The sequence below is a fragment of the Fukomys damarensis genome, unplaced genomic scaffold (assembly GCF_012274545.1).
Source record: "Fukomys damarensis isolate Sample0158 unplaced genomic scaffold, DMR_v1.0_HiC HiC_scaffold_16, whole genome shotgun sequence".
Taxonomy (NCBI): domain Eukaryota; kingdom Metazoa; phylum Chordata; class Mammalia; order Rodentia; family Bathyergidae; genus Fukomys; species Fukomys damarensis.
This window is the reverse complement of record NW_022900928.1, coordinates 133,831,724-133,846,798: the sequence shown is the minus strand read 5'-3', so window position 1 is coordinate 133,846,798 and position 15,075 is coordinate 133,831,724. Positions and strand designations below refer to the sequence as shown.

Genomic DNA, 15,075 nt, shown 5'->3' with positions numbered 1-15,075 from the left:
AAAAAAAAAAAAAAAAAAAAAGGGGCGCACATATTTCAAAGATCAGAGATTGTCCTTCAGATAAAACAGGAAGCCAGTGCTGTCTGCTGCTGGAAAGCAAGTGCTATGCATACTGGTCCTCATGGCCCACCCATGCTCTGCTGGCTAGCAGCCGCCTTGCCCGCTTCCTCCTGTCCACCCTGACCCCCTCAGTGCCAGGATAGCCAGGAGCGGAGGACAAGCACTGGCACATATTTCAAAGATCAGAGATTGTCCTTCAGATAAAACAGGAAGCCAGTGCTGTCTGCTGCTGGAAAGCAAGTGCTATGCATACTGGTCCTCATGGCCCACCCATGCTCTGCTGGCTAGCAGCCGCCTTGCCCGCTTCCTCCTGTCCACCCTGACCCCCTCAGTGCCAGGATAGCCAGGAGCGGAGGACAAGCACTGTGTGGGGAGGGAGGTGGTGGCCAGGCAGGCCAGTTGGGAGGCTCCCAGAGAAGTGGCAGCCATCTGCGTGGGGCTGCAGGAGGAGAGGGCAGCCGGCGGAGGCTGCAGAGAGGGCCAGGCTGGGCTGCCGTGGGGCAGAGGCCACAGCCTGGGAGGAAGCGGGTCACAACGTCCTAAGGTCAGCAGTTCCCCCTGAGACCAGGCCGCAGTCCAAAGCTACCTCCTGCACTGTGTCCCCAGGCACCCACTTGGTGACAATCCTTTTCCGCACCAGTGTGCAGCATTCTCTAGAGGACATGGTCTCAAGCCCCCGGGCTTCCTGTGATGGCTGACACTGCCCAGGTGTCCCTCTGGCCAGCAGGAGGACGGTAGCCCGAAGGCACTGGCACTCACCTTTAAGGTTCTTGTGGGAGCCCAGCCAGTGCCGTCAATTGAATGTTCTCTCAGTAAACTGAAACAGAAACAGAAAGCAAGGTGGTCAGCGCAGGTGCCCCCAGGACCTCCAGCCAGAGCTACTTCTTCTGCAGCTTCTCGACCTCCTGCCTTGCCGAGGACCACTGTCTCTACTTCAGGCAGGATGCAGTCAGTCCTAACATCTGCGCACTTTCCTCTGGTCACTTTGCACACAGATCTCTAACCCTTGACATGGAAGTTTTCAGCGTGCTTCAAACAACACACAAAGAACACTGGTCATTTCAGTTTTCAGAGCGACGCTAATGAAAACCACCACAGGAGTAACAGGCTCCGCGTTTACCACCTGTGCCAGGCAGAACCCTAACACAGGTCCTTGAACTCGCACGATGCCTCCGACCTGAAGAAGCGCAGCAGTTGCCATCTTAGGAGAGACAGGGACTCAACTCACCGGGCGGCCACCAGGAGCTGCACTGCCCGCCCCAGGCTGACCCAAGGCTGGCAAGGACACAAGCTCCTGAACGCGCCAGCTGAATGTGGCTTTTGAGAAGGGAAACGTCAGCCAGTCAAGGCAAAATTCTCGGCAGCAGCCCCCAGTGGGGCTGGGCTAGGTGAGGGTGGCACATGCTGCTTCTGAGGGGCGAAGGGGCGCTGCTTCCTAAGTGGGTGCCCAGGTCCCACTCATGATCATGGCTCTCCTAATGAGGGCGAAGGCAAAGTGTATTTTCTCACATCAACCATTTCCCATATTTCAAAAGCTGTAATTTATTGTCAAGCTGCTTTCTGGAGATTTGTTAACTACACTGTGCATGGCTTTGACCTGCACACCCAAGTCTCTAAGCCACCAAGGTAACATCAGGCTTTTATAAGGGCCTAATTATTACCTGGGACAGATTTTCCCTTATTTACAGTACAGTATGTCCAAATTCACATTAGTCAATTCATATCAGGAGAAAACACGTATATGTGTAGACTTTGAATCAAAACTATAATCTTAATTGTCTATGAAAACCAGAGAAATATAATCAACCTAAAATTAACCATTAAAATTTACTCTGAGCTTTAAAAAGAGAAGAAGATTCACTTACTCTACTAATTGGGTGAACATCTTTCCACCCACAGAGGCACAGGGGGAATATAACTGAAGGGGTCTGAAACCTCACAACTTCTGAACAGCTTTCTAAGAGATCTATGAAGTCCCAGGGGCTTCTTGACTCAGCAAGAGCTTATGCTACTAGGACGGGGAACCAACCCCCAGCTGTCTGTCTGCCTTCTCACCCCACACTAGCAGGACACGCAAACAGCTTCCACCAGCCTGGCTCAGCCAACAGTGAGGGCCGGGCGGGAATGGAGGGAGGGAGCTGATGAATGGGCGTCCTGCCAGCAGTGCCGTGTGGGCATGAGGACTCCACACCTGGAGGCAGGTAAGGGGACCAAGGGCCACGAGGCCATGAGAGGGGCAGTGCTCCGGGCGCTGTGGGGGTTCTAGTCTGGCCTTTGCAGATGGCGGTCCCAGCAGAGGAGCTCACATGCAGACATCCCAGCAGGAGGTGACTAAGCAAGGGGACAGAGGACATCTAGGGACCACACTGGCAGCCTAGACACCAGGACCAAGGGCTCGAGTGCAACTACCGAGCTCCTGACCTGGGCTCTCCATCCTGACATGGAGCCTGTGACTATGGGGCAGGCACATAGCGAGACCCCTTCAGGATCAAGCAGCCCTTCAAGCAGGGCCCAGAGGACAACAGCATGGGGCCAGGCAGTCTCTAGCTAAAGGAAGTGCTCGGGAGTACCAGAAGGCACAGGTGCTGAGGGTCCTGTGTGGAGAACCTGGCAGACACTCTCCCAGGATCCAGAGGGTAGCTGCAGGCATGGCTACTACTCAAGTCCAGCCAGGCTCATGCCCTCTGTCCTCCCCAGACATCGGCGGACCTGGCATGGGACTTCGTAAGATAGCTGACAAGCCAGCGGGAGACAACCACACGTCAACACAAGTCAGGTGCAGACGGTGTGCCTGAAGGCCCAGCGGATGTGCCTTTCAAGCCAACGCCTGCTGTCCTGCCATCGGCTTCCGTCCCATGTGTACCTTTCTCTGGCAGCCAGTAAGGATGTGTCTCTCCTTCAAATCACGCATGTGTGGCCACACTCAGCCCACCTGCCCCCCAGTGCTAGGGGCTGTTTACACACAAGGATATTCATCCCACTAGCGTTCCTCTTTTCATTTTGTGCTTATGACTTTTTGTTAGTTTTTTTGTGGCTTGACCCCAGGGCCTTCACACTCAGTTGCATCCTTATCCCTTTTTGGACAGGGTCTCACAAAGTTGCCCAGGCTGGATTTGAACTTATGATCCCTCTTGCCTCAGCCTCCAAGAGTGCAGGGATTATAGGCATATGCCATCATGTCTGGCTATATTTTTATTTTAATGTGGTCACACTGAACCATGTTTCCTTTAAGGCTGGTGGCTTTTATATCAGGCCACCACCTGCTCACTGCTGTCATCCTTGGCCCAGCTCTGACCAAGGCAGGGACCACACAGGGAAGGGGAGTGGCAATCCCCGAGCCGGCCAGCACGTCCTGGGACAGGGAAAGTTGAGGGAACTCCTCACTAAAGCTGGGGCAGGAGCAAAGGGGAGACCCTGGGGAAAAGGCATGCCTATATTGTATAAATCTGTGTGACTGCCTGTAAACACGAGGCTGAGGTAAGGAAACAGCAACACACAACAGATGCAGGAGGCCAGGGCCATGGGCTGCACTTCTGGGATGGAACAGAGGCCAACAGAAGGCACCCCAGCAGCTCAGGCTCCCTTGCCAAGGTGGCTGGTGGTTACCCACCCACTGACTGGAGAGAGGAGAGAGGAGGGGAGAGGACCCTGCCCCAGGAAGCCCACCTACTTCTCACCACGGGCTCCACCCACTCCACACTGCCACTGCGGGCTGCATTACAGCAGGGCCAAGAGCCCACGTGACAAATACCACCTCTCACTCCACACTGGGACAGACACAGAAACACAAGGTCCAAACACAGAGCTGACTTTTAAACCAACCAGCTGCCAAAAAGCACATCTTCAGCTCACTACCAGACAGCAGCTGGAGGGGGTGCCGCTGAGCCTCCCTGTGTTCAGAAGTGGGCCACTGCAGGGTCCCTGGCTGGGGTCCTGGGGCAGGACCACAATGCCACCTCTTCCCTCAGCTAACATGAGGCAGGTCAGGTCTCAGAGTGGGCATGAGGAGACACTCACCTTAGACATATTTCCCCTGTCTCTGTGATGTTGGGGTGCCAGATCCGCGTCAAGCACTTCACCTTGGGAGGCTGCAACACAGAGAGCCGAAGGTGAGGACCATCCAGGCCATGCCATAGCCCAGGGCAGCCCGCCCTGCCCAGGCACCAACTCGAGCCCAGCAAAGCCTACGGGAGGCTCAGGATGACAGTGCGGGACTGAGGCCTGGCTGCACTCTGGGTCGGAGACCCTCACCCAGGGGCCCGAAACCAAACAGGAGCCCATACACAGGCTGCTTTACGTCTCCATACTGAGCCACAGCCCCAAATTACAAGAACAGCTCACAAGAATGGCCCGTTTCCTTGACTGAGGTATCTTTTTTGTTTCTTAGACAGGGTCTCACTACATTGCTCAGACTGGCCTCGAACTCGAGATCCTCCTGTCTCAGCTTCCCAAGCACTGGGATCATAGGCATGCGCCATTATACTGGGCTTCTTGGCTGATGATTCTGAAGATGATGTTGCTACCTGCATTTTCCTAGATGGGGTCTTTGTCCATTGTATACTTAGAATTTAAAGGAGCTCGTGGGGACGAAGTGTTCCCACGACATTCACAACTCGGCATATGTAGATAAAGGTCTTAATCTACATTCTTTTAAGAGACAACAAAAATGAAAGGAAGTAAATGCGTGTATACAACACGCCATCACATCTAACACAACACATGAAAATACACATGTATGTTATACACACGCATGTTATATAACATGTGTACAAGTGCACAAATGTGTAAGTACAAGTCACGTGCTTGCTTCCATCCACGCAGAAGCGCCCTCCCAGACAGTGCACGGCTCTGGGCCTCTCTTCTGGCCATGCTGCTCCTTTTCCTGGGAGGGAGCCACGCTCCCCTTCCTTTCCCACAAATGGCCCACCAGCTCGGCTGCTCCCTGCTCCACCCAGCCCTGCTGAGACGGCCTCCGGGGGTGAAGAGGAGCTGCTGCTCAGAAGCCCTGGCACCGACAGTGTCACGCGCAGCATTCCATTTTATACATCGCATTTCTGGAAATGTGAGCCCTTATCCATATACTTACCTGTGGCTTTTCTAGTATTTTGTTTAGACAAGGCATAGACTTTTCCAGCCCCTCCTGTGCTGTCTTTCTGATTTCACAAAATAGGTTTCCACCAAAAGTGATGAAACCTACTGTGCAAACCTGCATGTCCCAGGGTTCAGCGGGAGCGCTAGTGCATCTGACACACTGGTGCATTAACAAGGGACAGGAACGGCACGGCTTTGGCGAGGACTTCAGTGGGGAGGGAGGTCCAGGCTCATGAACAGGACAGTGCCCACCATGACAGGAAGCAGAGCAAGGCCAGGACCTCCCTCCTGAGGGTTGGCTGGTGTCTGCCCAGGTCAGATGGTGACAGGTCCTCACAAGGACCATGTCACACAAGGTCCTGTATGTGGCTGGGAACATGCAAAGCTCCACAGTGGACGCGTGGACCTGGACCCCCACTCATCTATCTCACCTACAAACCCTCCGCCCACACTCTACAGCAAAACGTCTAGGCCCCCATCCTGCATTTCCAGTCAACGAGGAAAAGGAGGCTGTTTGGGGGCCCCCAGCTAACCACTTGAAAAGCAAAATGCCCCTTACACCTTTATTCCAGACACATTCAAATCGAGCACAAAAGACTAACCTATAAAAGCACCAGAAAGAAATACACACGACCACCTTGGTGTCTGAAGGGCCACTGTAAGCATTTCACAACATGAAAACTCATATGAGGTAGACATTTCACTACAGAAGTGAAACAAAAAATTTAGACTAATAAGATGCCAGAAACAAAATTATAGCAGAGATAAGGAAAATTTTTAAGTTTCATGTTCTGTGTATTTGTTTTTCATTGTTTTGTTTCACTCTGTTAAGACAAAATCTTGCTATGTTAACCAGGCTGGCCTCGAAATTGCCATCCTCCTAACCTCAGCCTCATATGTGCCACCATGCCCAGTGTCACACAGTTTATATGTAAGGGCTCTTATAGAGCCGTAAGAAAAAAATACCCCAATGGAAAAAGGGGCAAAGGACATAATAGTGGTTCATAAAAATGTAAATAGCTAGTAAATAAGAAATAATAATTAGTACCTAAACAGAATGAAAATTCAAATGGTAATTAGATAACATTTATTTCTTCCCAAAATACTAAAGGAAAAAAACCAAAAGCACTCCAGGGTGGGGAGCGTTCAGAGCTGGGGAGTCAGGTCCTGGAGGGGGCGGCCCTCTGGCCCGACCGCCTGGGGCTGCTGGGGCCTTGGAACTGAGCCTCCACATGGCATCCGCCCGCCACCTCCAGGACCTAGCCCAGGAAAGCAAGGACGTTGCAGCCCTGGCAGTCCATGGCCCAGGGAGGACCAATGCTGGCCAGGCACTCTTACACTGCGAATGCTTTGAAAAACGTGACAGAGAGCCCCTCATGATGACAGGACCTGCCTGGCCACCTGGCCACAGGAGGACAAAGCCACACACCCGTGCCATTTCCCACAGATGACACGACACATGAGCGTCCACATGGACAGCAGGAGAAGGCCCAAGAACAGACACTGCGGACACAGTCGCTGAGGCTAACAGGTTTTCTGGGTACTGTCCCGCACTGTCTCTCAGGTGGAGGGGCAGGTGGCAGGTATGGAAGGGTGGCGTGTGAGGGGCACTCGCGCAGAACGGGGCTGCCCGTACTCTGTACTGGCAAAGCTAAGCAGGTGCACTGTGCGGTTTCTGTTGTGCTGAGGAGTCTCTCTATTCTGGACTCAAGCGCTTCTCCCTTAGCCTCAGCCTCAGCCTCCCAAGTGGCTAAGCTCCAGGTCCCGGCCTCACACCTGGCTTTAGCTGGGAACATCTTCACATAAGCTTCCCGAACCCTGTCTTCCTACCAGATAGAGAAGGAAGTAAGGTGAGCCCTGAGCCTTGAGCACAATGAGATGTGGTGAGGGGATGCTGGACACAGGACCCACCGCAGGTCTCCTCTGACTGGCGTCCTCTACAGTGAGGACAAGACACACTGCTGGCCAAAGCCCTCCAGCCCCGCCTGGCTCTCTGGGGCACTCAGGGCCCACCCGAACTCAGCCTTCCCACTCAGGCTGGCCCAAGACGGCTGTGCCCAGGTACTCAGCAGCACTCCTGAACTCTCCTTCTGTACCCTTGTTGTCCCAAGCACCCCCAAACTGGCCCTCAGTTCTTCACATCTGCACTCGAGCCTGCTATCACTGTGACCTGGGACAGGTATTAAGTCCCGGAGGTGCCTGGCTGGACACATCCCCAAAGTACGCTTTCCTGGCTTCGTGTAAAACTAATTTCCTTTGTCTTATATTGTCAACTATTCCTCATTTCCATAAAGAACCTTTACTGTAGCAAGTTCTGTGCATTCAGATTTGGCTTCAAACACAAGCGTTGCGCCACTGAACTGTCACTGGAGTCTGGGGCTGGTGGACGACACAGTGGCTGGCTGCCAGCCACACAACTGCTGGGCCACCATCAGGCTGTTCTGTTCTAGGTACAGGCCGAGAGGCTAGAGGACTTCCGGAGAACACACTGAGACGATGCACACCAGACCTGCATTATACATCTTTGTCCTTAACGGCAGTGAGGCAAGTGGGCCACAGGCCCAGCTGCCAGCAGTCGTATGATGCCCCCAGCCCCAAGCTTCCTCATCTTCTCTCCCCATCATCCCCTCACCCCAACTCTCCATCCATCAGCCTGGCCAATCTGCCTCCTCGGGGCAAGTCCTTACCCACACTGTGGCCACGCGTCCTGTCTAGGATACCCCCGGCCACAGCGGGAGGACTGCCAGCTCCAGCTGTCTTGCCTGAGCCACTTCTAGCTGTGGCCATCTATGTCCCTTCCCAGACTCCCCACACCCTGGCTGTCTGTCCTCCATTAGTCTGCGCTCAGCACTAGCTTCCCTCTGTCAGCCTTCTAGCCTTTCTCGTACCTCCCGACTGGCTCTGCACTTCCTCAAGAGCAAAGGGAATGTGCTGGCATTTGGCGTTAACAATTACTGAGAAGGTCGCAGAGGCACAAGCATACCGTCTGGGTGCAGTTACTCCTCATTCCCTGAAATTCTAAAGCACACTTTACACAGACTTCTGGAATTTGGGCCTGATACCATAAACAAAGCCAGTGTTTCAATTAAAAATGCCTTTTTTGTTATTTACCAAACATAGAGTTGCATCCAGTACGCAGGCAGATGGCCTTCACACAGTACACATGACCCTGCACTTATATGCTGAATGAACCGCTTTCTGTACCAGAGCGCTACATTTCTGCTAGCGAATGACAATCAGCCCAGGTACATGAGGGCTGTGCACTCAGCCCCCAGGACACATGCAGAGACAGCGAGGGCCCGGTGCAGGTGACAGGGCCACTGGGATGGGCACTGACAGGTTGGGGAAGTCAGGGCCCAAACACAGGCTACTCACCACCATGTTGTATGCATCAGGAACTTCAGTTTCAAACTGAAATTTTCCACCCTGGTAGTAACCCTCATCTATCAGAAAACAAAACAAAACAAAAATTCTTTTAAATAAAAAAAAGAGAGAAAACAAAAAGCAAACGCTCAGTTAGGACATGGCAAACTGAAAAGAGGTTAGAACTAGTTCCTTCACCACGGGCCACGAGCATGCGGGGTCCCACCCACCCTGTGAATCCTGGCCACCCGCCCCAGGCAGGGGCCCACAGGGAAGCAGAGGGAACCAATGGCCACCTCAGCAAGGGCCTGGAGAGGTGGCATCAGGACAGAGCCGGCCCCAGAGGGCACGCAGGAGGACGTCTGACCCCCAAACCTGCAGACCCCACAGGGCAGCCCCTCTCTGGACCAGGAAGTGCTGCCGGTGATGCTGCCAGCAGAAGATGCACTGGTACAGAAGAGCCTGGAAAACTCCCAGCTTCCTGAGCGCACAGTGAGCGCCATCTTTAAATGACAGCCCAACCTCCCCAGGCACGGATGGCCATGAACACTCCTGCCGCGTTCTCTCTCACCTCGTCCCTCAATGTTAATATACAACGGACACTGGAGTGCAGGCCGCCCACATCACACAAATCACTGGAACATTCTGCTCCCTCAGGAGTTCTCAGACACTGCCCAGCAGTTAGAGGGGCTACTACCTTGTTCTTAGTCCTTGCCAATCTGACACAAGAAAAAATGACTTCTCTTTGATTTTACATCCATCTGCTGCACACTAGTGATACTGAATTTTGTATCAGATAATTGGCCATTTCTCTTTTTTCTTTTAGTAACTTAATTGCTTTTTAAAGTGTGGTTACTGAGATATTCATCTTTTGAATATCATTGTTTTTTAAAAGGCTCTTAAGAAAGTTCACCCTTGCATTTCATACATTACAAGCCATTTTTCTTAGTCTGCTGTTTACCTTTTGACTGCACTGGTCCTGAACACTAGTTTTCTATTATAAGAAGCCAGTCTTCCTTCATGGGTTTTGTCTTTGGACTCATGCTTTAAAAAGGTCTTTCCCAACAAGATTACAGAAATGCCCTCCTGAACTTTCTAGTAGTTTTGTGGGTTTGCATATTACATTTAATCAGCTGACTCATCATGAAGAACAAAGTGTTGTTTTCTGATTGATTGGTTGTTTAAGCACCCCTCCAGCATTTACTATTCTATTCTGCCTCCACTTTGACAAGTATACTTGTAATTCTCATAAACACCCCTGGATTTGTGACTGTCAGGACAGTCTTTGGGAAAGATACCAATTTGGGAACATGTTTAAGTAGATGAGAACTTTTCAAATAAGAGACACCTTAAAATGAAAGAAAACAAGGAGGCCTGTCTGTCAGGAGTTCTTCTGCTCCAACTTTTGGTTTCTGGCAATGCTGGGGCCTGAGCCGAGGGCTCACACACCCATAAGTGCCCCATTCATCCCCACGCTTGAGCACTAAAGCCAGGGGACGCTGCTCACACACTGACCTGACCCCCACGGCTGGGACTCATGTTCAGCCACTGCAGAGCAAGTGCCCACGGTGTCACCGCAGCTGCGGAGGGCCTGGCCACCCCACTGCACACCAGGTCTGTCTGCAAGGCTGTGCCCAGCCACAAGCCCAGCCACGCCACCCACGTATTCTCCAGCTCACGTCCCAAATCTGCTGCTCACCAGATTCAGAGATGGCATCCCAGAGAATTTCTCAATAATCGCAGCTTCTCCTAACTCTTTGAAAACAAGAATAGGCAGTTCTGATTTCTTTCTCTTTCATGAAAAGGACCTGCTTCCTTGCCACTGACCTGGCCCAGAACCCCACTGTCCAGCTTACAATGCAGGTTGGGGGGACAAAAGCAACTCCTGCTCCGGGCTTCTCCTGCGGAGCAGACCGCAAAAAGTGAAAGCATCTCCGTGCCCCTCCCCACCCGATACTCGGCCACTGTATCTGCCCAGCAGGCCGCATTGCCCAGGGGAAGGCGAAGCTTGGGCCTGATCCACAGTGGCTATGGCAGTGCGTAGACAGCACAGCACACAAGTCTAGACGGCCGACGCCATGGGGACCATCCGTGGCCTCTCACTTCTCAGCAAGCCAGGGTTTGAAACGCAGGAGGGGGCTCCTGGCCCCCACTAGAGGAACTGTTCTTCCCTCCACTGTGCTCTGGGGTCCACTCACTCTTTCCTTCGAGGAACTACACACCAAGCTCGTGGTCCCCCCGCGCCCGTAAAGTTCTGTTCTCCCAGTTCCTAAGAATCTCCCTGACCATATAAACACTCGGGCAGAATCTGCATCTGGATGGCCAGCTTCCCACGCACTCCCTCCGGAGTGAGTTAGCCAATAGCACCACACAGGCCCGTGGACACCCACTCTCCCAGCCCGTTTCACGATGGTCTCCTCCTGGCAAACAGGAGGCTGATGCTCTTCCGCGAGGCAAGTGGGAGACAGCGCAGGCTGCGCTCAGCTGGGGCCTGGAGAAGACCGATCTGGGGATCTGTGGATCTGGTCCAGCCTCAGGCTCTGTTGCGGGCTGCTGAGAGTGGCCCAGCCGGCCGAGGGGTGACATTGGAAATGTCACTATTCCGGGCTCCCTGCCACCAGCAGGTGGGCAGCTCTCCGCTATCATGTAGCTCAGCCCTAGAGCCAGCTAACCAGACCCAGGCCTCGGAAATAGTACAATTTTCTCCTGTTAGCTGCATGTGTCAGACATTTATTCCAGAAACAGAAAGGTGACCGACAGAGGACAGAGACCTGAGCAGCACCCTGGCTGAAGCGCGGGAGGGCTGTGCCTTCCCTGTCACATGCTTGCTTCTGTAAGGGTTGACATGGCACCGGAAACAGGCTCTCATTGACTCTGAAGGTTTCCGAGTTCAGACAGCACAGTATGGTGGCTGGGGTGACTACAGCTTCCCTCAGCCACTTCCACCCTGACACCACTATGAAAAGCAGAGCGTGAGCCCAATGCTGAGGGCTGAGCAGAGGTGCCGATGCAGGGCCCGGTACCAAAAGAAAAGAAAAACAAACAAACAAACCCCCAAACCCCCCAAAATCTGAGAAAAGACAGAGTCCAAAAGTAACAGTCAAGTCACACCAACACAATGCCCAAGTAATTCAGGGGGCAAGAGCCTCTTCCGCAGACACTGAGACAACTGGAATTCAAATGTGGGAGAAAAACAGAAATTACACCTCTATCTTATAGCAAGTGCAAATATGAACTCAAAACGGATCACAGACTTTATTCTAAAACTAAAATGTTTTCTTCAATTTATAAAGGAGGAATCTTTGTATGTCTTAACGATTTCTCAGGATGTAACAAGCTCCAAGTAGTCTCACCAGTTTCTGTAGCAGCAAAACAATAAAATTTACTATTTTCTGGGCTACAGTGTCGGTGCTGGCCAAGTGCCATCCCGTTCGGGTGGCTCCAGGCAAGATCCGTTTCCTGGTATCTGAGACTCCGGCTCCCTTCTTCCACTGTTGAGGACAAAGCCTCACCTCCCTGCCTCATTCCTGTTGTCACACCTCCTTCCGGAACCCCTGAGGACCCTTTCTCTACCTTTGGCCCACCATCTGGCACCCCGCACTGCCCTTCCTGTTCGAAGGTCACATGACTGGCATCCACCTTCCGTGACACGTGACACAATACCTGCGGGTTCCTGGGGTTACGCCAGGGCCATCTTCAGGGCTGTTATTCTCACTGTCACACTATCACAAAGAACAAAATCATATACTGTGTATTACCAATGTTAATTTTGAATTCCTGTTCTGGAAGACAGTAATAAAATTAAAAGTCACCAGGCCGGGTGGAGCGGCGCAGGCCTGTAATCACAGCACTCAGGAGGCTCAGGAGGGTCACTGCGAGTTGGAGACCAGCCTGGGCTACATAGTGAGTTCCAGGTCAGTCTCAACTATATAGTGAGACCCTGTCTCAAAAAAACAAAACAAAAAAACAAAAACAAAAACAAAAAAAAGTCACCAAGTAGGAAAAATATCTTTAAAACATGCATCTGATAAAGACATTTTGAATAAAGAAACCTCGAAATCCCATAATAAGAAAAAAATAAGTTAAAGAGGGGGAAATAATGGAACAAACATCTCTAAAACAGAGAGTCTCTTACAGAAACAGCAATTAACCCCACACACACCGGCTGCCCTGGGACACTGCCAGCAGGGCTCAGGCAGACAGGCAGGCTCAGAGAGAAAGTTAGAGAAAGCCGCTGCCACTGAACGGAGCTGCGTGTGGGCGGGAAACTGAAAGAGGGCTGGGCTAGACAGGCAGGCTCAGAGAGAAAGTTAGAGAAAGCCGCTGCCACTGAACGGAGCTGCGTGTGGGTGGGAAACTGAAACCTCTTTTATTATTTATTTATTTTTGGGGGGTTCTGGGGATCAAACTTGGGTCCTTGCACTTGCAAGGCAGGCACCAGAACCACTGAACTAAATCCCTGGTCCTAGGGTGGGCAGTTTTTAATTGCTAAAAGTCTTAAACTTACTCATTTCATCCTCACTTCAGGAAGCCTGAGCACCCATAAAAGAATCTGATTGGGAGCTGTGTGCTTGACAGGAGCAGTAATCAGCATGGAACAGAGAGTAATGGGGTGTGGGGGGCACAGGCCCACAACCCCAGTACTCAGGAGGCCCAGGCAGGAGGCTCTAAAGTTAAGAGGTCAATCTGGCAACTTATCGAGTTCCTGTCTCAAAATTTCAAATTTAAAAAGGCCCCGGGCAGGGGCAGGGATTTAGCTCAGTGGTGCGGCTGCCTGCCTCCAAAAGTGGGAGGTCCAGAGTTCAAGCTGTGGTACCAAAAAAAAGAAAAAAGAAAGCCCAGGGTTGTGCTCAGCAGTAGAGACCCTGGATTCCAGTCCCAAGACTGGAGAAGAGAGAAAGCAGATGAGCTGTGTCTGTACCAGCGCTGGGCATCCACTCAGTACCACCTAGTCCAGGAAGTATCAGAGCAAGGCGAAACACTGCCGCAGCAGTCACAATGCTCCATCTTCATCTAAACGAAAACTCAGCGTGCAGAGAGCCAGGGACCAAAGCGCAAGCCCACGCATCTAAGCGTCCACGACATTAAGGGTTGGCTGCATTCTAAACCTTTCTGGGACTGCTACAGGCCCTGGGGATACTAGCAGAAGAGGAACTCCGGAGCCACTTCCACATCAGGCTGTCCTACAACTAGTTATGAAACGGGCAAGCCTCTTGGCAGAGACACAATGGACAGTGACTTAAGAAGAAGCGTAAGGGACGATGGCACTCTATGTTAAATAAACTGGGCTCAGTTCTGTCCTGGCAAAGAACTGCTAGCTCGAGAATGCTGACCCCGAAGGAAGCAGTGAGGCAAAGCTACACACGCTCAGGAAAGAAGAGAATTCCTCTCATTCCTAACTCACACCACCACTGCCAAGATGAGACAATGAAATTACGGACAAGGGGGAAAATACAGAACAGCAGCGTTCTTCATGATTACTGACATGGAAATCTCTAAGGAACTACCACCACCAGATTGAACCCAACAATCTTTTTTATAAAACAAAACGAAACAGGGTAACTCATGATAATCAAGTAGGGTTCACCGCAGGAATAGAAGCTTAACATTTTATACATCAGTAGAGCATGGTGGCACACACCTATAATCCCCACAGTTGGGAGGATGAGGCAAGAGGGTCAACAGTAGTTTGAGACCAGCCTCGGCTAGTAGTGAGTTCAAGGCCAGCCGGAATAACAGAGCAAGGCCCTGTCTCAAAAAAAAAGCAAGCATGAAAAAACAAAGCTGGGTGTGGTCGATGTGTGTAATCCCAGCACCATGGAGAGCAAGGCAGGAGGGTATCAGTTTGAGCTTAGTCCAGGCAGTTTAACAACTGAAAATAAAAAATATTTAAAAGAGCTGGGATGCAGTTCAGTGCCAAGGCCTTGGGTTTAATCTCCAGTTCATGTGCACACACAAGCACAGGTAAACAAACAAATAAAACCTTTGGTTCATCACCCTGGCAATCACAAGGCCTCTGGCACCCATTGAGGACTTGGAGAGCTGCTCCTGTCCTTGGGTCTTGTTTGGCTCATCTCACTTTCTAGTACTTTCTCTTGTAGGAGTTGATGTAGAGACTTCCCCCATAAACATAGTCCCTTTCTTTTCCTCATCAACAAATGACATTCCTGTTTTTGCTTTGAAAAGTGGATTTATTCCCAAGTATGAGAGACCATTTCAAAACAAACACAAAAAAATGAAAATGCTATCAAGTGTGGACAGGGCCCACCAGTGACTCTCTGAACACCTCCTGCACACACATTACTGAGTTTGGAACCAGCTTCGGGAGCACTGCTGCAAACCAGCCTGTTTCAAAATCCCTCGTGTCATGCAGGACCCTAAGTTATAGGGTCACCGATGAGGCTCTCTGTGGCTCTTCAGTACTGAGGAGTGGGACTCCGGACAGCTTTGGTAAACACCGTGACACTGGGTAAGTGTTGGAGTTCACAAATCATTGCCACAGTTCTCTTGATGATCCAAAACCAGGGCGTACCTCAGAGTATGGAAGCACGCTGAGCACAC

The 15,075-nt window shown here is 51.6% G+C and overlaps 1 protein-coding gene across 2 annotated transcripts in view; it reads right to left on the bottom strand.

Annotated features, from left to right (window-relative positions):
* Window positions 1-15,075, bottom strand: part of Ube2f (ubiquitin conjugating enzyme E2 F (putative)) — a 34,237-nt gene that overhangs the window by 4,411 nt on the left and 14,751 nt on the right. For both annotated transcript variants that reach the window (XM_010626144.2, XM_033764723.1), the window contains exons 4-6: window positions 8,527-8,594; window positions 4,078-4,148; window positions 820-877 (exon numbers count right to left, since the gene is read on the bottom strand). In XM_010626144.2, coding sequence (XP_010624446.1) covers window positions 820-877; window positions 4,078-4,148; window positions 8,527-8,594 — 197 coding nt within the window. The remainder of the gene's footprint in view (window positions 1-819; window positions 878-4,077; window positions 4,149-8,526; window positions 8,595-15,075) is intronic.